At 39.6% G+C, this 23189-nt stretch overlaps 1 protein-coding gene across 2 annotated transcripts in view; it reads left to right on the top strand.

Annotated features, from left to right (window-relative positions):
* UBE3D (ubiquitin protein ligase E3D) overlaps positions 1 to 23189 on the top strand; it is a 367577-nt gene that overhangs the window by 265724 nt on the left and 78664 nt on the right. The window contains exon 11 of one of the 2 annotated variants that reach the window (XR_008956211.1): positions 13322 to 13336. Coding sequence is in view for 1 of the 2 variants with exons in the window: in XM_048219692.2 (XP_048075649.1) it covers positions 13322 to 13336 (15 nt within the window). In the remaining variant the exon portion in view is untranslated. Of the gene's footprint in view, positions 1 to 13321; positions 13382 to 23189 lie in introns of those variants that run through there. The other variant, XM_048219692.2, reaches the window with a different exon arrangement.

Here is a 23189-nt window from a genome sequence, read left to right as displayed (position 1 = left end):
AAAAGCTACCTATAATCTTAGTAGGATTCCTTTGTACATAACAAGTTGTTTTTCTCATGCTGCTTTTAAGAGTCTCTCCTTGTCTTTAACTTTTGACAATTTAAGTATAATGTGTCTTGGCATGGGACTCCTTGGGTTTATCTTTCGTGGAACTCAATGGGCATCCTAGATCTGGATGCCTGTTTTTTCCCTCAGGTTAGGGAGGTTTTGGGCCAGTATTTCTTTCAAGGGGCACCTGGGTGGCTCAGTTGGTTAAGCATCTGACTCTTGATTTCAGCTAAGGTCACGATCTCAGGATTGTGAGATCAAGCCTCGTGTTGGGTTCCATGCTCAGTGTGGAGTCTGCTTGTCCTTCTCTCTCCTCCTGCTTGTGCTCTCCCTCTCTCGCTCTTAAAAAAAGAGAAAGAAAGAAAGAAGGAAAGAAAGAGAGAGGAAAAAGAAAGAAAGGAAAAGAAAAAGAAAGAAGGAAGGAAAAAAAAGTCTTTTAAAAAAATAATTCTGCCGCTTTTGTTTTCTCTTGTTTTGGGATCCTTATAGTACAACTATCCGTCCACGTGATGTTGCCTCATCAGTCACTTAAGCTGTCTTCAGTCTTTTTTTTCTGCTCCTTTAATTGAACAAATTCCACTGCCCTGTCTTTGAGTTTGCTGATCCTTTTTACTTCTTCATATAGTCTATTATTTAACTCTTCTATTAAAGTTTTTAGTTTAGTTATTGCAATTTCCAGCTTTGTATTTCTGTTTGGTGCTTTTTAAATATTTTCTGTCTCTTTGTTGAAATTCTCACTTTATTCATGCATTGCTTGAATGAATTGCATGACTTCAGTGATCATCTTTGTGACCGTTATTTTGAACTCTATCAGATAAATCACTTATTTGTATTTCATTAAGGTCTTTTTCTGAGATTTCATTCTTCTTTCTTTTGTAACATATTCCTTCTCTCTCTGTTTCCTCCTCTTCCTCCTTGTCTTCCTCCTCCTCCTCTTCCTCCCCTTCTTCTTTCATCTTCTATTTTCTATGTTGGTTTCTATGTATCAGATGAAACAACCACTTCTCCTCATCTTGAAGGAGTGTTCTCGTATAGAAGATGAATCTTACTGTTCAACCCTGTCCTAGCTCTTGGTTGTCTCTCAAATCTTTGTCATTGTCCAAGCAGCCTATTTTATTTTTAATAGCTCCCAGTAGTTGAGAGTATGCCCAAACCTGTCCAGGTCCCAGAGGGGAAGACCTCAGTCAGCACCTAGGCTCAGGCTGATTGGAAGGTGAACCCCCAGCCAGTAGCTTTTAAAGTATACGGGGCGCCTGGGTGGCGCAGCGGTTAAGCGTCTGCCTTCGGCTCAGGGCGTGATCCCGGCGTTATGGGATCGAGCCCCACATCAGGCTCCTCCGCTATGAGCCTGCTTCTTCCTCTCCCACTCCCCCTGCTTGTGTCCCTCTCTCGCTGGCTGTCTCTATCTCTGTCAAATAAATAAATAAAATCTTTAAAAAAAAAAAAATAAAGTATGGAAACACACCTCTTTCAGAGGAAGACTGGGAGATAAGAACTTCTGTCTGTTCCCTCTATGTGGAGACCAGGAGTGATAGCCAGTTGAGAAACTGTCTGTTTGTTTGCTACTGTCCCATTGAATCCATGAACAGAAGCGCCACTGGCCACCAGAGCCAGGCTGTCAAGGGATGTGTCTTCTGGGAAGCAGCCACAAAAGATGGGACACCAGATATGTGGGCAAGTTATTTTCTTGGAGAAACTGGTAACGTGGTGCAGGGTAGGGCATGAGTGTGAAGGTGGTGTTTGCCAGCCTCCCTGGTCTCTGGAGAGTATTCAGTCTGCCCCTAGATGTTTGCTTAATTAGAAGTCTGCCATTCAGGGCACTTGGGTGGTTCAGTTCGTTAATTATCTGACTCTTGATTTTGGCTCAGGTCATGATCTCAGGGTTGTGAGATTGAGCCCTACATTGGGCTCCGTGCTGGGCATGGAACCTGCTTAAGATTCTCTGTCTCACTCTGCTCCTTCCCAACCCCCCTAAAAAACAACAACAACAATAACAAAGAAGTCTACCCTTTGAACTATAGCTATGAAGGGAAGCTGATAGGCTTTATTCACAGAAAGACTGAAAGTTTCAGTCCACTGCGTCTCTACTGTACAAAAGCTGGAAGGCTAATAGGGTTTTCTAAACTCTTATAGTTAAGCTTTTGGATGCAATTTAAATTCTGCCAATCAGATGCATATGTAGGAGAGCATAATTCAGAACTGGTTGAAGTGGGCGAAAGAAGCCGTGGTACGTGACCTATCCAGCTGGTGTGGACTGAGCAGATATTGCAAGGCTCTGAAGTCAGCAGTCCTACAGCCACTTTTCAGTCCCAACATCACTGTGCTTACTGTAATCTGTACCCTAAACTTCTTTACCACTTCATCTGGGTGCAATTGCCATAGTTTTTGAAGTAATTTTTGTTGAGTATACCATTCTAGGTTGACTGTACATCACTCTCCACCCATTTTTAAAGATGTTGCTATATTGTCTTTCCATTTGCATTGTTTCTAATGAGAATTTTGCTCTCTTTTTTATCTGTCTCTGTAAATGTATATAAAATCTCTGCCTGCTTTTAAGATTTTCTCTTCATCACTGGTTGTGAGCAATTTGATATATGCCTTTGTGTAGTTTCTTCAGATTTCTTGTGCTTGGGATTCATTATCTTCTTGCTACTGTGGATTTATAGTTTTCATTAATTTTGGAAAATTCTGAACAATTGTTCCTTTAAGTATTTTCCACGTCCTTTGAAGTTGTCCCCGGAGCTTACTGATGCTTCATTTTGGTTTCTTATTGTTGTATCTTTTTTTCTCTGTTTCATTTTGGGTATTTTCTATTACTGTGTCTCCAAGTTCACTAATCTTTTCTTCTAAAATGTATAATATTCCTTTAGTCTTAGTGTATTTTTCATCTCACCTGTGGTAGGAAGAATTCTAAAATGGCCCCCTGATAGTTTTTCCCTAATCCCCAGAACTGTGAATATGATAAGATATGAGGCTCCCAATTATGTAGTGCTACATAACAAAAGGAATTTTTCAGAGGTAGTCAAAGTTACTAGTCAGTTGACTTTGAGTTAATCAAAAGGGAGACTCTCTGGGTGGGCCTGTGTAATTATAGAAGTCTGTAAAGTGAGTGAGTTCTTCAGGATGGTATCAGAAGAAGCCAGAGAGATATGCAGCACACGAAGGACTGAGTACACTGTTGCTGGCTTGAAGATAGAGGGATCCATATAAAAAAGATCTGAGAGTGACCTCTAGGCTCCTAGTAGCCTTTGGTTCACAGCAAGAAAATGGCGATCTCAGCCTTATAGCTACAAGAGACTTGACTTTGCTGACAGCCTGAGTGATCTTGAAATTGAATTCTTCTTCAGAGCCTCAAGATAAGAGTTTAGACAAGCCAGTAGCATAATTTCAGTATATGAGACCCTAATCATCTATTCTAGCCAGTCCCTCCTGGACTTCTGACCCATAAAACTGAACTAATAAATAAGTGTTGTTTTAAGCTATCAAAATTGGGATAATTTGTGCCCTAGCAATGGAAGACCAGTATATCACTGATGTCTTCTTTTATATCTTTCATGTCTCTACTAATTGGGGTCTTCTTTTATGTCTTCCACGTCTCTACATAACTTTTTAAGCATAAGGAATGCTGTTATAAAAATTGTTTTAATGTTCTTTTTTATTATAAAAAGTATTTAATGTTCTAGTTTTAATATTTGTGTCCGTTCTGTGTTAGTTTCATTTGACTGATCTAGTATTCATTGTGCATTATATTTTTCTGTTGTTTTTCATGCCTTGTAATTTTTGATTAGATGCCATGCATGATGAATTTTACTTTTTTGGGTGCTAGATATTTTTAATTTCCTGTAACTATTCTTGAGTTTTGTTCTGGGGGTGCAGTTAGCTTACTTGGTAACAGTTGGATCCTTTCAGGTCTTGCTTTTAATATTTGTGAGGCAGCACCAGAGTTGTATTTAGTTTAGTAGTATTATTTTTCCACCCAGAGGCAAGACCTTCTAAGTATTCTACCAATTCCTTGCAAGTTACAATGTTTTCCAATTTAACTCGTGGGAATAGACACTATTCCTGGTCCTTAGTAGGTACTGAGGTACTATTTCTTCTCATTCTTTCAAGTGGCTCTTTTTTCTGGTAGTTTTCACAAATGCAGGAGCTGATCCATTCTCAGGCTTCGAGATTTTTGACTTCTGTGTGAAGCTTTCTCCTCTCTGGTATTCTTATTCTGCAGACTCTGCCCTCCTTGTCTGCTTAGACTCCAAGCTCTGTCTTTTAGACACTAGAGTCTACCTGGGCTCCACCCAGGTTCCTTTTCCCTGTGCCAAAGCCTGGAAATTCTCTGAAGGCTGTAAACTGAGCAATCACAGGGATTACCTCATTTGTTCCCTATCTTTCAGGGATTGCTGGCCTTCATTGCCTGATGTCCACTGTCTTAAACTGTTGCTTCATGTATTTTCTGCAGCTGTTGTGTGTGTGTGTGTTTTAGGTTCAATCATAAATCTCTTTCCTCCATCTTAGCCAGAAGTCTTTCGTTGATCTTTTGACATGCAGTGGCTTGTCGAGATACACTGCTCATACCTAGAAAACATATCTTGTTAACAAGTACGTATTTAAGGCACAAATCAATGAATGGCATGTATTGTGTACCACATTTATTTATACATTTACTTCCATGTTGTTTTGACATCCAAATAGAATTAGACAACTATTCAAATCAGATTAAGGTTGCCATTAGAAGATAGTGGAGAAAAAGGCAAGTTGTGAGAATGATCAGGAGTTGGCAGTAGAGGATATGGCAAAAATAAAATGATGAGAAAGGAGGAGGGCATACTGTAAAAATCAATGAGGTAGTAGTGTAGGAGGAATGGAAATAAAGATGAAGAGGGAAATGATCCTTGTAATGAATATGTATTTTCATATGTCGGGGGGTAAGGCTGTGTTTTTTTTTCCCTCTGTGTCTCTGTACTACACACTTCTATACATGCATCTTTTCTACATGCATCTACAGGCATGTAGCTCTAAATAGAGGATATGATAAATGAGGATGGTTGTTAATTCCTTCAATAAGTAATTTTTATTTATCATTTATTCTAATTGAGGCACTGGGCTATGATAAAAGATGAAAGTTTTAAGGGTAGATACAGTTCTTCATCCCAAGGATGGTAGCATCTAGCAAGAGGGACAGATAGTAGACCATAACAACAGACTTTGTTGCTAAGCTAAGCATAAACAGGGCACTAACAGAGCCATAGAATGCCACCTATTCCAGAGTTGGGGTGGGGGTGCTCAAGGAAATCATCCCCGAGGTGAGGTTTGAAGGATGAAGAATTGGGCAAATAAAGGGGGAGAGGGAGGAAGGGGAGGGTGTTCCAGGCAGAGGCAACAAGGCTAGTGTTAACAGAGAATGGTTTTGCAGAATGGCAGAGCTCAGTATAGCTGGAGTAAGCACTGTAAGGGGTAAGGGAATTTATTGGAAGGTTTGAGAAATTTGGAAGTAGACTGGTACTTTTTAGGTGTTAATGTAAGTGGTGGCTAGAGTCTAAAGAACATCTGTCCTAAGGATTCCTGGTCATGTGTTTCCTGGATATATAAACCTCTCTGCAGAAGAAACATGGGGTGAGAGATGACATTTTTTCTTGGATTGGTTTTCCTGGGTAAATCCCTGTCTCATCATTTTATAGCCAGGAACTTACCTCCTACATGACGAGATGGGACTTCTTAAAGATTTTGTCTATGTATTCTGGCAAATTGTAGAAGCTCAAGAGAGTGCTTCTGTCTGTTCCAAATAGTTGGACATGTTGCTTATGACTTTTGCAAATAAGGAAATGAAGACCAGGCAATATGAAGTAATGGATAGGTGACTACGTCTTGGCAGTTTTGTTTTCAGAAGAATATTTGGTTTTATTTTGAGCTTTGAGGTAGGGCATTTGAGTTTTTTGAGCACCTGTTCCTTGGTCTGAAGGCATAAAGAAGTGAGGGTTATAGGCCAGTGATGGGTATTAAGGAGGGCACGTATTGCATGGTGCACTGGGTGTTATACGCAAATAATGAATCATGGAACATTACGTCAAAAACTAAGGCTATACTGTATGGTGACTAACATAATAAAAAATTATTGTAAAAAAAAGAAGCGAGGGTGAAATTGCAATCAAGGTATAACAAGTGAGGATGTATCACAGTGACTCATATTTTGGCATTTTAAACATAAGCCAAGCAATTTTTTAATTGTCCAAATATATAGAGTGCAAGGAACAAGCTAAATTACCTTCTTCGATCACTTGAGCTGTTATAAATCACTGATTAAATATTTAAAGTTCTTTTTGTTATTTACAGAAGGCTGATAACTTTAAATTTGCATAATATTTCATAATAGTTTATTAAAAATGATGCACAATGTAGAAAGCAATATATCATTTAAATTACTTACTAAGTAAAGGCTTTCACCTTCACCTGCCTTGTGGTTTATTGGAATAATTTTGATTGTAAAATAGCATTTTCTTTAAGAAAATTTGTATTTTTTATATTAGTTCTCCAGATATAAGATGTGGAAAAGGAAAAGATAATTGTAAATTCTCTGTCCCCTGATGGCCAGTCCTCCCAGACAACATAGAGGTAATATTAGTGTGATGTCTTGAGCATCTCTCTGGGCTCAAATTGGAACCTGCAATTCTAGCTCTTAAAACCTGAGCTTGTTATATAAACTCTCCAAGCATTTGAGCATCAGTTTGCCCAGCTGTGGTGCAGGTATCTCAGTAGTACTTTTATTGTAAGATTGCATTGAGAATTAAATTAGCTCTTTCATGCTAGTACTAGGCATATATTGAAGGTTCAATACACGTTGCTATTATTATTATTATTAGCTCATAGTGGGGTTAAATGTTTTGACTCCCTCTGAGATTTTTATGAAAACTATGGATGTTTCTTCAGAAAAAAATACTTATGCACAGGACATGTTGCATGTATTTTCAAGAGTCTCACCAACCCCTTGTGGCTCTTTCATAATTAAGAGCAGATGAGACGGGGTGATATCCAGTGTACATGGGGAGGGATTGGCTGGATAAGAACAAGAACATAGATATATATGAAAAATTGGTAAATTTGATAATGAGAAGATATGGAATTCTCTTCAGTTTGCATCTATTTTCTCATTGAAAGAAGAAGCAAAGTTGTTGGTTGAGAATAAGGAAGGTAGGGAGTGTTGGAGGCCTAAGGAGAGGAAAGTGAATAATTGGGAGAATAAGAAAATGAATTGCATAGGGGAAATAGAGCAGGATTGCCAGGTGGTGCTGGGGCCCATTGGAGATTTGTAACCACAAATTCAAAGAGACCAGACAACTGTTTAAATACAAATGCAGAGTAGAAAAATAGTTGAGTGTAATCAGGTTTAGGCATTTCCAGATGAGTATTATGGAAGGAGAGGCAAGGGAATTGTGGTATATGATTATAGTTCTCATGTGATTTTACCTACCCCTTGTTATAGCCTTTGCAGAAATCTTGAGCCATGTGGTGACATGCAGACCCTCTATTACTGGGAAGTGGGGGGATATCCATCATGGCAGTGGCAGAAGTACTCTCCCTCCTACTTCCTCATTGCTCTCTTCCTTATCAGGAGCCAGAGGGCTCAGAATCTTCATCTGCTGTTGCCTTGTAAGGAGGAGATGCCTTTCCGAGATGGGGCAGGGAGGAATCTGTACTCTAGAAGAGATATTTGTGCTTCTTTCTAACTATGCTATCTTAGGTAACTATATTACTTCTGCTAATTCCATCTTAGGCAACTACATTTCTTTCTTTTTTTTTTTTTTAATAGAGATTTTATTTATTTATTTATTTATTTATTTATTTATTTGACAGAGAAAGAGAGACAGCCAGCGAGAGGGAACACAGGCAGGGGGAGTGGGAGAGGAAGAAGCAGGTTCCCAGCGGAGGAGCCTGACGTGGGGCTCGATCCCAGGACTCCGGGATCACGCCCTGAGCTGAAGGCAGACGCTTAACGACTGAGCCACTCAGGTGCCCCAAGGCAACTGCATTTCTGACGAGAGAGTGTTCTGTTGGGTTACAAAGTGTTCTTTGATCAAGTATCTATGCCTTTAATAAAACATTTTCCAAGAAGAAGCACTTTGAATATAAGTCATGTTCATACTGAATTTCTGTTGACTTAGAGGGGAAAATAATGCCTTATTTTGCTTGCCTTAAAGGGTAGGAAAATCAAAACAAACAAAGATAAAGGGTATAGCTTTTCTTGCTCTTTTTAGAAAAGTGTTCTAAATTTCTGTATGTATTTGACTCAACTGGTAGCATTTTATTTTTTCCATCAACTTATTTCGGCTAAACCCTTGAGAATAGGAGTTGCTAGCAGTTTCCTTCCGATTACTGCAAGAATTTGCACTGTGATGAAACATAATCCAGGGAAGCCACAGAGCAATAGGAAGGCCAACAGTTTCTGCTCCTACCACCTCCACTGGATCTGGGTTTCTCCTTTCAAGACTGAGTCCCAGTTTGTTTCTCAAGCAAAGCTATTTTCCCAGTTAATGTGGAGATCCAGCGCACATCCTACTCAGGCAGGAAATTAAGAGTGTGCTCTTGTCTGCTATATGCTGTAGAGAAGCAACATGACATGAAAGTGGGAAAAGATAGGCTTTCAAAGTCACCTAGACATGAGCTAAACTATTGATTTATTGCAATTTGTAATAATTTTTCTGAGTCTCACCTATAACTGAAGATTTTAATTTCTCCTCCTCCTCATCCTTGTCCTCCTCCTCCCCCTCTTCCTCCTCCTTTTCCAGGGTATTCTAGCTACATATGACAAAAGCATTGAAATCAAACTGACTTCAACCATAATGAGGATTTTACTGGCTTGTGAAACTGGAAATCCTAGGTAGGATGGCTTCCAAGTAAATGTCATGGCCCCTGCTTCCGGTTTTTGTATTTTTTAGCTTTTCTCTTCTTAGTGTACTGAATTCATTCCCAGTTTGGCAGCAGTTCAGGGCCTTGCATCACAAGGAACAATTTTTGAGGAATATCCAGAATATCTTCCAGAAGGTGAGGAGGAACTTTTACAGAAGCTCCAGGAAGCCTCTCCCTGGTATCAGTGGGTCATATGACAGTTTACCAACCTCTGGAAAGGAGGATGAGATTTCTTTTAGATAGCTAAGATACCCTAAGAACTGGAGATGGGGTCAGCCTTCTCTGAGGCTGTATAGAGGAAGAGAAAATCCATGGAAGGAAATCAAGACTGTTAGGAAGAAAGAAGGCAGGAATGGATGAAGGGTAAATAAGAACAATCCAGTCTACCCAGAGCTCAGGCACTACTTTCTCTTAGCTCTTCTGCTTGTGTAACAAGTAAGCTCCCTTCTCTGTTTGGTTCCAGGGTAAGATTGTTCAGCCACCTGGCTCCAGAAGTCACTTACATCTACCAAGGGCATTCCCTTGAACTAGACTTTCTGGGCACACAGTTTATACTAGAGTCTTGGAGACTCTGCCCTCTTCCTTTGTCACTCATTCTTTCTTTGTGCTTTTGGTGGGCTGGCTTTTCTGACAGGATTTTGTATTTTCTTTCAGGAATTAGTATTCTTTTTGGCATTCTCACCATCTGAGGCTTCCAGGTCTCATTTGAGATTCCTGTGCTCCACTCAGTGAGAACTACCTTTCCCAGGAGCTCATCATCTGTTTTTTTCTTGTTATAGATTTTGACATCAACTTTGAAAAATCTAAAACCCAACTGTGATTAATCTCTGTCCATTATACCAGATTCTTTTCAATACCAAATTATTCTCATTGTCGTGATCCAGGGGCATGGATTGGATAAAGGAGAAAAGGCATGGACTGCTCCTGGGGGAGCCACAGCTATGATTCCTTTACTGGGACAAGAATGGCTCCACTGAGGGGAAGCCTTCTCAGCTTGTGGATTGGAGGACGAGGCTCCATGTGCAGCATGAAGAACTGGTCTGCTTGCTCTGTTTCGAGGGGTTGCTGCCATTGAGGAAAGGGAAAGCACTGTGTTCTTGTAATTACATACTCACCAGTGACTAATTTCAAAGAATTTTAAAGCATAGTCCCAATTTTTCAAAAACACAAATTAAAAACTGATTTACTCTAAGGTTGTTTTTCACTCCTGACAGCAACTATATGTCATAATCTGTCAAACTCCCTCCAGGGAGGAATATGTGTTACTGTGAATGAAGGGCCTACACAGGCCCCTTTCTGATGTTCTGTTCCAGAGACAATACTTTTTTTGTTTCTTGGAAAGAATAATGGCACTAACTTGGCACTTACAGATGCACATGATAAGACTTTTTACTATATTTAAGACATTTATAAAAGGGTCAAGGATTCAAGTGATATTACTTTCATGATATTAACCAACTTTGAGTGCAAACTATGTGCTAAGTATTAAAGTGTATTAATCTATTTAGTCTCCACAGACTGCTATGAGGGTAAGTGGTATTATTTATCTGTTGAAGCTAGGATCCAGAAAGATAAAGTAATTTGTCCAGATTAACCCAGTTGGTAAACAGCAGAGCTGGATTTAAATCTAGCACTCTGTTTCCAAAGCATTTGCTTTTCACCACTTACATCTCTTGGAAGTCTGCCCTTCACCCTTTTACAACACATTCCTTGCAGGTTATATGTTGTGTTACTTCTCTGATCCTTAGGACTATTCCTTTGTTGTCTTTTTTTTCTTGGCTCTTTTACTCTCTTCTATTCCTTTTCGTGATTTCAGCATCCTTTCTGTGTGGAGACAGGTTCATGCCAGCAAGGAGTGGTCTGACAGTGCCTGAGGGAAGAACCAGGTAGGTTGAAAGAGGGGTATTGGACTAGATGAAATCAGTGAATAATAAATTAATTCCAGGGGATCTAAAAGATTCTGAGGGCCTAGAAGAGAGGGGTCCAGAATCTTAGCAGATAGAAAGTTGTATACAGTGGCCTTAGTAAGCAGTTAGGCAGCAGAGCATGGGGCCACAGACCTTCTGTTTCTCACTTGGGCCTGTTCATCGCTTGATCCACTCTATTTCTAGTTCTGTTTCTGGCGACCAGCACTTTTATATGCCCTTCCCAGCGTTGTTCCTGTGACACACCATTATTTTGCCTTTGATGGGCTCCTAGGTGAAAATCGTAGAACAGAAGCTGTTTCTTAGTTTTTTTTAATGCATCAAAAATTTAATGAATGCTTACTATATTTCCATACACAAAAATCACACCAAAATGGATGTAAAAATTGAATGTAAGACCTGAACCCATAAAACTCCTAGAAGAAAACTTAATAGGTAAGCTTTTCAACACTGGTTTTGGCAATGATTTTTTGCATTTGACACCAAAAGCAAAGGCAACAAAAGCAAAAATAAACAAGTGAGCCTACATCAAACTAAAAGCTCAGCAAAGGAAACCATCAACAAAATGAAACCCATGGAATGGGAGAAAATATTTGCAGACCACATATCTGATAAGGGGTTAATAATATCTAAAGTATATAATAATTCATACAACTTAATATAAAAACAGAAAAAAAACCATAATTAAAAATGGGACAGGGGTGCCTGGGTGGCTCAGTTGGGTAAGTACCTGCCTTTAGCTCAGGTCGTGATCCCAGAGTCCTGGAATCAAGCCCCAAGTTGGGCTCCCTGCTCAGCAGGGAAGTCTGCTTCTTCCTCTCCTTCTGTCCCTCCTCCTGCTGGTGCTCTCCTTCTCACTCACTTTCTCTCTCTCTCTCAAATAAATAAAATATTTTTTAAAAATAGGCAAAGGACCTGAATAGACATTTTCCCAAAGAAAAACCTACAGATGACCAACAGGTACATGGAAAGATGTTCAACATCACTAATCACCAGGGAATTGCAAATCAAACCTACAATGAGATATCACCTCACACCTGTTAGAATAGCTATTCTCAAAAGACAAGAGATTCCTCATATGAGTGAAATCGTACGGTATGTGTCTTTCTCTACTGACTTATTTCACTCATATGTGGAATTTAAGAAACAAAAGAAAGAGAAAAAGAGACATGAAACATTCGCTTAAAATACAGAGAACAAACTGATGGTTGCCAGAGGAGAGGTGTGGGTGGGTGGGATGGGTGAAATAGGTGATGGGGATTAAGAGTACGCTTATCTTGATGAGCATTGAGAAATGTATAGAATTTTTAAATCATTATGTTGTATACCTGAAGCTAATGTAGCACTGTTAATTATACTTGAATAAAAGACATGAAATGAGGAAAAATAAAAATATTGGATGAAGGAAAAAAAGATAATCATTGCTGGCAAAGATAAGGAGGAAAGAGAACCATTGCACACTGTTGGTGGAATTTTTTTCCCACTATGAAAAACAGTATGGGGGTTCCCCAAGAAAATAAAAACAGATCTTCCATATGATTCAGCAATCCCTTCTCTGAATATATCCAAAGGATACAAATCTATTATCTTAAAGTGAAATATCTACACGCCCATGTTTATTGTAGCATTATTCACAGCAGCCAAGATGTGGGAACAACCTAATTTTCCATCAGTGGATGAATAGATCTCTCTCTCTCTCTCTCTGTCCCCCCCACTCTCCCACTCTTTCTTTTACACACACACACAGGAATATTATTCAACCTTTAAAAAGAAGAAAAGCCTATAATATGCAGAAACATTTATTAACCTGGAGCACATTATGCTAAGTGAAATAAGTCAGAGAAAGATAAATACTGTATGGTATCACTTATATGTAAAGTTAAAAAAACTCATGGAAACAGAATTGAAAAGTGGGGTCTTGAGCTGGGAATGTGTGAAATAGGTGGAGGTTGGTTAAAGGGTACAGACTTTGAGGTATAAGATGAATGAGGTCTGAGGTTCTAATGCATAACATGGTGACTATAACTGATAACACTGTATTGAATAATTGAAATTTGCTAAGAGGGTAATACTTAAATGTTCTCACACACGACGAGGGTGAATATGTGAGGTGACGGATGTGTTAATTAACTGGATGGGAGGAATCTTTTCACAGTGTGTATGTATATCACATCATCACATTGTATACTTTTATACACAATTTATACACAATTTTATTTCTCAGTTATATCTCAACAAAGCTGGGGGGGAAAAAACCAACAAACACTTTCTGGAGCCTTTTACTGTGATGGTGACAGTGGGCTAGAGAGAACCTGGGAGCACATTCTGTATGAAGCTTTCCTTGCAGGTCCCTGAAATTAAAACCAAATTAAACTTTCATCACTACATGTGATGGTATATTATGTTTGTCTAATGAGCCCTTATATTTTCTCTTACTTTCCCATTGTTTTCAGCTGTACGATATCTGAGGCAGGAGACTGTGTGAGAACAGAGATTTCTCTCAGTGACCAAAGGTACGTGGCCTAAATGAATCGTGACAAAACACTGCCTGGCATCTTCCCAGGTGTCACACGTATGTGAGAAGAGGGGTGAGGAAGAGGTAAGTATTGGGTAAGGACTGTGGAAGGTTACCTATTTGCTACTGCATGTTTTTATACTCTGGTGAAAATGTACAATTACATGGCATGCTGATTTAAATTCATTTTAACACTAGATATAAAATTCTCAGAAGAAAGATTATCAGCCTGCCTATTTACTAAAAATCAGGCAAGCTGTGGCTGAAAATGTTTAATGAAAATAGACTCTTTGGGGGAAACCATGCTGAACTATCGTTGCTTAAGGGCCTGTGTGCAGGTTCCTGTTATTGGCAGGGCACTCACTCCATCAGCGTGAGTGACATCCTTCTCCCCTCTGGCCTTCCGCTCCACTGGCTCGTGGCCATTACCATTCTCAAGGTTAAACTATGAATAAGAGTGCTGTTAGTTGGAAGGCTGAGAGTGTGAGAATCTTTCCCTTTTGGTCCTAATTCTGAATAACGTTCACTAGCAATTCAAGCCTGTCTTTTTACCCATAAAACCAGTGTGTTGCTCATGCTTTGTTCTTTATACTTGCTGAGCCTCCGTTTCCTTGTCTATTAAGTGGAGAATACAGATTTCAGAGTTTCTTTCCAGCTCTGGTCTCCTGTGGTGTCTATGATCTGACAACCCTGAGAAGAGGATGAAAGTAGTTCATCAGTGGGGAACCTCATCTTAAGTAGCAAAAGAGTTTCTGGAAAAAAAAAAAAAAAGTGTGTAGAAAATTGAATTTTAAACATGCCAAAAAAATGGTTTTTGAAGGAAATTTTTAGTGACCTGCTTTGGAAAGTTCTTTTCTCCAACTTCACCTAATTTGACATGTTTTGATAGCTTGTCTTAAAACAACCACTTATCTATTGTTTTCTTTCTATAAAATATAAACTTGTTTTACCATATGCTTGTTAAATGGTAAAAGCATCAATAAAGTCCTCAATCTCTATGGTGCTGTGTGGAAATCATCTGAAGAGACTTAAATATATAGTACTTGCCTCTGGGAGAGTGTCTGATATATCAGTTGTGTGTATAGATGAAGGACAAAAGACAAGTGAAATCATGATATTTTATTTGAGTACAAGGAATAACAAATATCTCAAGTGATATACTGAGTGAATTTTTATTCAGTGGATGGAAGAAGACATCATTTTCTGTAGTAAATTAAAGAGCACAGGTTGTAGTAAATTAAAGACATCTTCTGTAGTAAATTAAAGAGCACAGAATTTATGAACCCCCAAAGGGAAAGAGAGATGCCCCATTGATTTGGGGAGAAGATGACGAGCATGTGACGACATCTGGAAGACTTGAAAATATAAGCTTAACTCATTCTGAAAATCCAGTTTTCTTTACTGTGGTAGGTGGGATAGTGCCCCCCAAAGATGTCTATACCTTATCCCTGGAATCTGTCACTATGTTACTCTGCATGGCAAAAGGGACTTTTGCAGCTGTGATTAAGGTTGGGGAGGTGAACCTGGTCTAATTATATTAGTCCTTTAAATCAGAGAGCCTTTCCTAGAGATGTAATCTCTAAATCTCTAAAAAAGGATCAAGGAAATGGGGTGTCACTGGCTTTGAAAATGGAGGAAGAGACTGTGAGCTAAGGAGCGCTGGCAGCCTCTAGAAGGTAGAAGAGTTGACAAAACAGATTCTCCCCCAGGAACCTCCAGAAAAGAATGAAGCTTTGGTCACACCTTGATTTCATTGAGATGTGTACCAGACTTCTGAACTACAGAACTGTAAGATAATAAATTTGTTGTTTTAAGCAACTAAATTTGGAGTGATTTGTTACAGCAGCAATAGAAAAACAATATACTTAAATTCATATCCATGTAAATAAAAACTCTGACATTTGAATGTCAAATGACTTTACAAAAAAAAAATCAAGATTTCAGCCTCAAAATCTCTTATATTATGCGCCAACAAGGAAGCGTTTATGTCTTGCAATGTTGAAACCAGATCAAAATAAAAATGGGGTGCTTTAATATCTCTGACCACCTGTGTGGTCTTTCCTTGGCCCAAGCAGGCTGATCCTTTTTTGATGTACACCAGGCTTTCTTTTGGGGATGGTGGCTCTTTGCCTTTTATCATTAACATGCCTTAAAAGCCTTTCGATTTGTACCTTGCCATTTGAATTATTTTTGTTAAGTGTTTCAAGATTTTTACAGAGAGTATAATATTCTAATCTTTTTCTCAAGAATTCTTGCTTTAACTTATGCTTATTATTATTTGAATGTACTTTGAATGAACTGAATTTGCTGGGTCTTTGTTCTTTCTCTTAATGTTTAGATGCTCTTGGCCTTGAATATTGAGACAAGATCTACCCATTTCATTTGAACACATTGTGTATAATTTGACATGCAAATAACTTGTTGTAGTGATTCCCAGGTATAGAGGCCTCCAGGCAAATATTTTTTGCAGATCCCTTCTCCACTATCTAAAGACTTGGCCTTTAGTCTCTTTCATCCAAAGAAGTAGAGCCAACCTGAGCAGTTTAGAGTAGACTCAACCGAGGGCCACACCTTTGTCCTGCTTAGTCCAAAGGTGAGGGAAATTCCAAAGCAATGGATTCATGCGAAACGATGGTGCCTCCCTTGGTGTAAAAGAGGAAAGAAAGGAAACTGTGTCCCAGCCTGTATCGGTTGAAAGCTGGAAGCATGGAAAACATTCAAAGACCTTAGAATTCCATCTCTATAATCTACCCAGCCTGCCCACTTCAGCCACAGCTGTTTTTGTTTAGTCTGAATACTGTTTGTATCCCCCCAGAATTCAAGTGTTAAAATCTTAATGCCCATTGTAATGGTCTTAGGAGGTGGGACAGGTGATTAGGTGATCAGGGTGGAGCCCTCATGAACGGGATTAGTGCTGTTATGAGAGAGACCCCATAGAGCTTGCTTAGCCCCTTAATTAGTGAAAACACAGAAGTCTTGACCTGAAGAGGACCCAGTCATGCTGCCATCCTGATCTGGGTCTTCCGACATCCAGAACTTTGAGAAGTAAATTTCTGGTTTTTGTAAGCCATCTACCCTGTGGTGTTTTGCTATAGCAGCCTCAGTGGATTAAGACATCGCATTAACTCACTTAAAAAAAAATGTGATTCATAGGCTACAGAGAAGTCTCATGGAAGGCCTGAGAATGCTGAACAACTAGTTCTTAGGAAGAGCGGGCCCTGGGGTAGCACGAACAAGCTCAGCCCTCAGCTCATGGACTTTCTAGTACTTTATCACTTTCTTTCTCTTGATCTTCCAACAGTCTGAGGTTCTCAGCATCCCAGTACAAATTTCTAGAAGAAGAATATGATTGCCTCTCACCTACTCCCACCATCATGGTCCCTGGGACAACCATCTTGCTTGGGAGAATCACATGGAATAAGCATGGCCATCAGGACTGGCCTTTATCAGGGGACAAGACTGGGAATAACTCCTAGAGTAGGTGCTTTGGTGGAGCAGGCCTGTCTGGCCCACCAATTCGTATGTCCCACTCCCACTGCTCCTCTTTATACCCTCTACATTTTAGCCTCTTGCCCCTCAATTGGTATATCATTTTTTGCATTGTTTTCCTGTTTTGTTACTTTTTTTAGAATACAACTTCAGATTTTCTCTTTAGCAGTTTGTTACTCCAATTAGGAGGCATTCTGGCCAATGTTTATCTTGGAGGCTATTACCAACACACTGGGTCCATTTCTTGTCTTGCCTTAACTACCATCAGGAGCTATAAGGCGCAGGAGACATTTGATTCCTACGTTTCTTGTAGCAACAGCTCCTCTGGTCTATAGGTTATGACCCTATTTTGCATCTTAGAATGATCATTCTGGCTGCCGTATGATGAATGTAAGCTCTAAGGGAACAGGAGACAAAGTAGCATAACCATCCTAGATGCTATTATAGTGGTCCAGGGGAGAGATGGGTGTGTCTTGGACTAGGATGGAGAAGTGGAGGCTATGAAAAGTGATCAAATGTGGCGTGTATTAAAGTCAGTACTACTTGCTGTGGACTGGATGTGGAGGGTGAAAGAGGGAAGAGTAACTCCAAGTGTTTTGTGGTATTTGAGTAAATGTTGATGCCATTTACTTAGCCAATGAATACTTGGGAAGAAATAAGTTTAGGGAAAATGGGAAGGAATCATCAGTTGAGCTCTTGACCTACATAATTACTCTTTTCTTGAAACATTTTCTTCTTCTGGCTTTGAGAAACATCTCTTGCCTTTTCTGCCATGTCCACCACTCATTCCATTTCTTTTTTAGATCCTCCTCTTCCCAATCCACAAAGACTGTAATAATGTAAGGATGCTTATTTTTTTTTCTGCCTAGGTGATTCTTCATCCAAGCGTTTCAATACTATGTGTGTTTGATTTCTAGATTTATGTCTCCAGGCCAAACATCTCTAACTGTAGAAGCATATAAATAACTTCCTCACCATGTCACCTGGGGTATCTAATAAGCATCTCAGACTCTTGACTTAACTTTTTGGGCAAAGATGGGAATTTCTCAGAACTTCAGATATTCTATGGTGGGCCTTTTTGTCTTTTTCAGACTGTGTCTTTAGGTTATACCTGGAGCTTTTCTAAATTTCTTAGACTTTTAGTGATATGAACTCACTGGCTAGGGCTTTTTTTGGCCATTATATGCCAGATTTGGTCCATCCAAGAAATGCTATTGGAGAGCTTTTTTAGGGGTTTCTTATCCAAAGCTATCCTATAACTAGACTTCTGAAAGTATATTCAGGGAGAGGTAAAATGTTTTATGACATGCTCTAGTAATACCTTCACTATGCTCATTGGAGTTGATAATAGATATTTGATAATTTCACCGAATATCCAGGTTTGGATCCCTACTGGATTTTCTCTCTCATTTATTTACTTTAAAATTGAATGAAGTATTGTCAATATATGAATCCCAGGAAGCAGGATGACTGGTGAGAAGTGTTTGTTTAATAATTTGATAATTTGTCTTCATTGTAGATAGGCCATACTGAATTTTATAAGGTTTTAAGTTCAAAATAGATTTTAAAATATGATTCTTAATAGGCACCCTGTGTTCCAATGTGGTGAGAGAGAAGGGCATAGACTTTGGAAGTCAGATATTCCTCAGTTCAGATTCCAGCTCTACCACTTACTAGTTGTGTGAACTTGGGTGAGTGGTTCAATTTCTGTAAGTATCGGTTTTCTCTTCCTTATTAAGGAGTTAATAACTGCTTTTGCAATGAGAATTAGGTCAGTTTGTGTTTGTTAACAGGCTAACACACTGCTCTGGAGGCTGCAGTGGTCTGTCATGGGAGGTTTCCAGCCAAAGGTATTAATTAAGATTCATTAGGCTATAGTCCAAATGGGTTGTCTGTTTTGCTTCCATCTTCAGTCTCTTGCAGCTCCATTAGTCTCATAGTCATAGCCATGGCTGTGACTCTAATTTTGTTTACTTGCCCTCTACATAGATCTGCCAGTTTCACCCCTGCATGAAGTTTGCCGTGCCTTTTTGGCATGCCCACCTGGTGTCCTTACTCCCTGGTCCTCCCACTCATCCTACATGCTTGCTTCTCGAATCTGCATCCGTAGTCTGCTATTCTTGCTCCTGTTGCTCACTTGCCGACATCTTCTTTATCTGTCTTGACACTCACCTGTTCTGATGCTCTCCGCTCTTGAACCTGAGCTCTGTATCTGTTCTCCCTCTTGACCTCTACCCACCCCCTGCTAGCCTCCTCCATTCACTCAGCAGACCGAGTCATGAATATTTACCAAATTATGTAAGAAAAAAAAGAGTTAATTTTCCCTTCCTAAAAGAGATTTTAACCAAGCTCTGTTTTTGCTATTGCTATGAAGGCCTTTAATATCGGTGCTTGCCTGCATTTTGGTAAAATAACCTATTGTGAGATAAATGGAAAATTCTCTAATGTATAATTAGAGTATATTATAAAATTACATATACTCATGGAACACTGGGACAGCAGGGAGCAATTAGCATGCAAAATACAACCTGAAGTTACAAATAATAATAATTACATATAGGAGTATTTAATTTTTCATGTCTTATAAAATACAGCAAGGAAACTAAATCTGAAGCCAAAGTCTTGTGTCTGGAAGGAGTTATGTCAACTTAAATAAACATCAGTCTTCAGTGAGTGAGATTAATCAAAAGGCCAGATCAGTGGACACTTCTGCGGACTAAATGATATTTTCTGACCTTAAGAACATCATTTCTGTCTACTGAAGGACTATATCAAAATCAGGTTTGTGGGTAATTTGAGGGTGTAGTTCAGACTATGTCCAACATTTTACTGGGAATTTCATGTGTATTCTGGCTCGGAGAAGAAAAGAAAAAGCCATGTTTTTGTAACTCAAAAATTGTTTTTCTGAATTCTATAATATATACTCAGGTTTAATTGGACTTAATGGTTCTCATGGAACAAGGGCATTTGACCATTTAAATTTGAGTAGTGGGAGTCCACGTGGTAAACAGAATATGCACCATTATAAAGTAAACCCTTTTTATTTATAGTGATCCAGCAAAATCTGAGTGTCTTTGTGTATGTCACTAACGGACTTGGAAAATCAGGTGCGGAAAGCTCAAGAATAACCTTCCCAAAGAAAGCTATGGCCCAATGTGGATATTAAACCTTAGTGTTTAAAAGTAAAAAAACTTTTAAATGTTTGCAGAAGATTTTCTTAAGCAATTCTGGACTCTTCATACGGTCTGGAAAACAAGGCAAAAACTTGGCTTCTTATGGGTGCTTGACATAATGTGAAAAGTGTTATTTTGTTTTCCCTATAGGGGTAAAAAGATAATAGGACAGTCCTAGGTTCTCAAAATAGATTTTTATCTAGATAAGGTACAGAAACACATTCCTCTTTATTCAGTTCTCAATCACTCCAGAAGGGGTGGCCTGATTTTTGCTTTGTTGTGATATTAAAAGTGACCAGTTTAGGGTAAAATATTAGAAGTCATGGCTTTTTTAAAAATCTTATTGCATCATTAAAACATCAGTCCTTGAATGGAAAATGATAATTCACATCTTATTCAGAAGTTTCTGATTCCTGGAATTCTTAATAAAAATTCCATAGCTTCCGGAAACAAGTTTCAATGTCTATAATTTATGCTATTAAGTTGCTCTTATAACTTATGTAAGTAAACATAGGGAAACCTCTTTTTCTAAAAGCTTCCAAAAAATGGTAGGCAAAACATTCAAAGATACCAGTCATTTTGTGTCATGGTTGAAGTATTCAGGGGATTTCCATATTGATCTAGACCAATAGTGTCAAAGTGTACCCCTCTCCCCTACCAACAGTATTGGCATCACCTGGGAGGGGCGGGGTAAGAGTTGTTAGAAATGCAAATTCTCTACCCCTCTCCCAGATATGCTGAATCAGAAACTCTTCAAGTTTGTCTTCAGGAAACCAGCAATCTGTATTTTAACAAGCCCTCCTGGTGATTCCACTGCATGCTAAAGTTTGAATAATAGATCAGTGTGTTCATTCATTCATTCATTCATTCATTCATTCAAAATAGCTATTACCACCAAATATGTATCATATAGTATTCTAAATTGCTACAAAGGAATGGGAGGCAAGGAAAGTGATAGGAAAAAAGGGAAGTCAAGGTTGCATATGTGGATCACCTTTGGAGACTTGTCAAAAATGCCTAGATTTCACCTCATACCCCAGGGGACCACCACCTTCCTTGTATTAGTCATGCCTCCATCCAAGGAATAAGGGCAGGCAGAAAGGTGAAAGCTTTCCTAACATCTGAAGAAAGGACAAAATATTGATGAAAGAGCCCTTCTCTGTAGGCAGAGGCTGTGCTCAGAGCAAGAAGAGTATTTCCACACTAGAGGCACCATTTGGTGGCAAGTCTGTTTACTACATTTGCAGGAAGGGACAGGAAACATACAGAGATAATAGGACTTCTAAGGAATGGGTGTGTTTCCAGGCATCACTCAGCTCAGAATATATTTTATACAGTAGATATTTATAAAACTCTTCCTGTCATTGAGGTACAAAGCACAGGGCTCTGGCAGAGCGTGTGTGGAATTTTAAAAGAGGAACTTAAGTTCCAGCCAAATTGGACCATCATTTTTTCCTGAACATTTCCCACCTCCTCCCATTTCCTAGGCTTTGATCAACCTCTTTCTGCCATCTGGAATGCCTCCACCTCATTTCTACTTCTCAAAATCCCATGAATTCACTAAGGCACACTTAAAAAATCCAGTTAAAAATACCAGCCTGATATCCCTCTGCCCCTCAGTGTAATACAATGTCTCCTTCCTTCAGCTTCTCCACAGTACTTGGTGTGCACCTCTGTGTTGTGGGCCCCATGTTCACACTGTCTTATGCAGAAATGTACGTGGTTTCCTATCAATGAATCTAACTTATCATCCACCCCCATCAGCTACAGCTTTTACCACTTCAAGTATACTCATTCACTAGTCAAGTCGGAATTTCAATTCGGTCAGTTTAGGTTCATGCCTCCTACCAGCGTTGGTGTTCCCTTATAAGTATCTCCCTTTTCCTTTCCAGCCTCTGGAAAGGAAGCTCAGGGGCCTCATGACATGGGGGAGGCAGGTGTGCCTCGTTGGTCTTCTCTGACATCTTGCTGTGTCTGTTCGGGAGGTATCTCTGGCTGGAGTTGCTCATCTGTGCTCTTGGTATGTCAGTGTCTTCCAGCCATCTTCTCTCTCAACAATACTCCCACTGGGGTGGCTGTCCCTATAGTCCCTGGCCTTTTGGCCTCTGCTAAGAGTCCCCCATCTCCCTGATGCAGCATTCTCAGGTGGGCTCAAGGACTCTTCTTCACACACTGAGGTTCTTCATTTTCAGATACCTTCCAAGCCCCTCTGAAAGGACTCCAGAGATTTTTCTGAGTTATTTTCTAGAGTAGAGGGTGGGGTTTATCTCAGACTCTCTCAGCCTATACACAACTTGCTACTAATTCTACTCCAGGGGCTCAGGATGGCCCAGGTCACTCAGTAAGGAGTGAACTGGGTCACTCTCCTCCAAGAGTCCCTTCAGGAAGTGACACTCAAGCACCCTGCACCCTGGGATTATCAGCCTGCCTGTTTCTGCATCCTCCCTCCCCACCCAAGGCTTTCAGCCCCAGTACCCAAGATGGAAGCGTCTCAGCTCTCTGGCTCCTCCCTCCCTTTCCTCAGTTTCCTCCTCCAGCCTCAGGATGGGCTTTCCTCAAATCCTTCTTCTTTTCCCTACCATCTCCCTATTCCACGTTTACAGCTAAAACTCTACAGTCTAGTCTTCTGTGCTTGGCCAGTTGGTGTTTCAAAGCACATCTTTGAGATTTCTGAGAAAATCCTTTGCCTTTCATGTGTCTAGCTCTTGTATTTGAAAGCTAGGGGTTTTCATGTCCATTGTAAACCCTCTAAATTAAAAAAAAAGAAAGTCAGTGTGGCTGTGACTTTATTCTAGGCAGATCCACCTTCTCCCTAAAAATGATGAGCAGTTCATCCTCGGTGTGTGGAGAGCCCCAGGGTGGAACATTTCATTGGGAATGAAAAATAGAGATAATGAAAAACACATGAAAAATATTTTTCTGCTACACCTCTTTTGGTTTATCACATTCTGCCTTTTATCATAGTACATATCTTCTTGGTTTCACATACCTCTCTCACTTTTCTCTCACTGAGACAGTCAACTTGAGGTAAGGGTGGGGCCAAAGCCGTATTCATCTCTAGATGCTCCTCAGCAGCTAATGGGGTACTATCTTCAGAAGTATTTCTTGCATTGTATTAATTCTCAATATTTTATTAACATTTTC

This window comes from Ursus arctos, unplaced genomic scaffold (assembly GCF_023065955.2).
Source record: "Ursus arctos isolate Adak ecotype North America unplaced genomic scaffold, UrsArc2.0 scaffold_29, whole genome shotgun sequence".
NCBI classification, from domain to species: domain Eukaryota; kingdom Metazoa; phylum Chordata; class Mammalia; order Carnivora; family Ursidae; genus Ursus; species Ursus arctos.
Note: the sequence above shows the minus strand (reverse complement) of the source record. Positions and strands in the feature narration are given on the sequence as shown.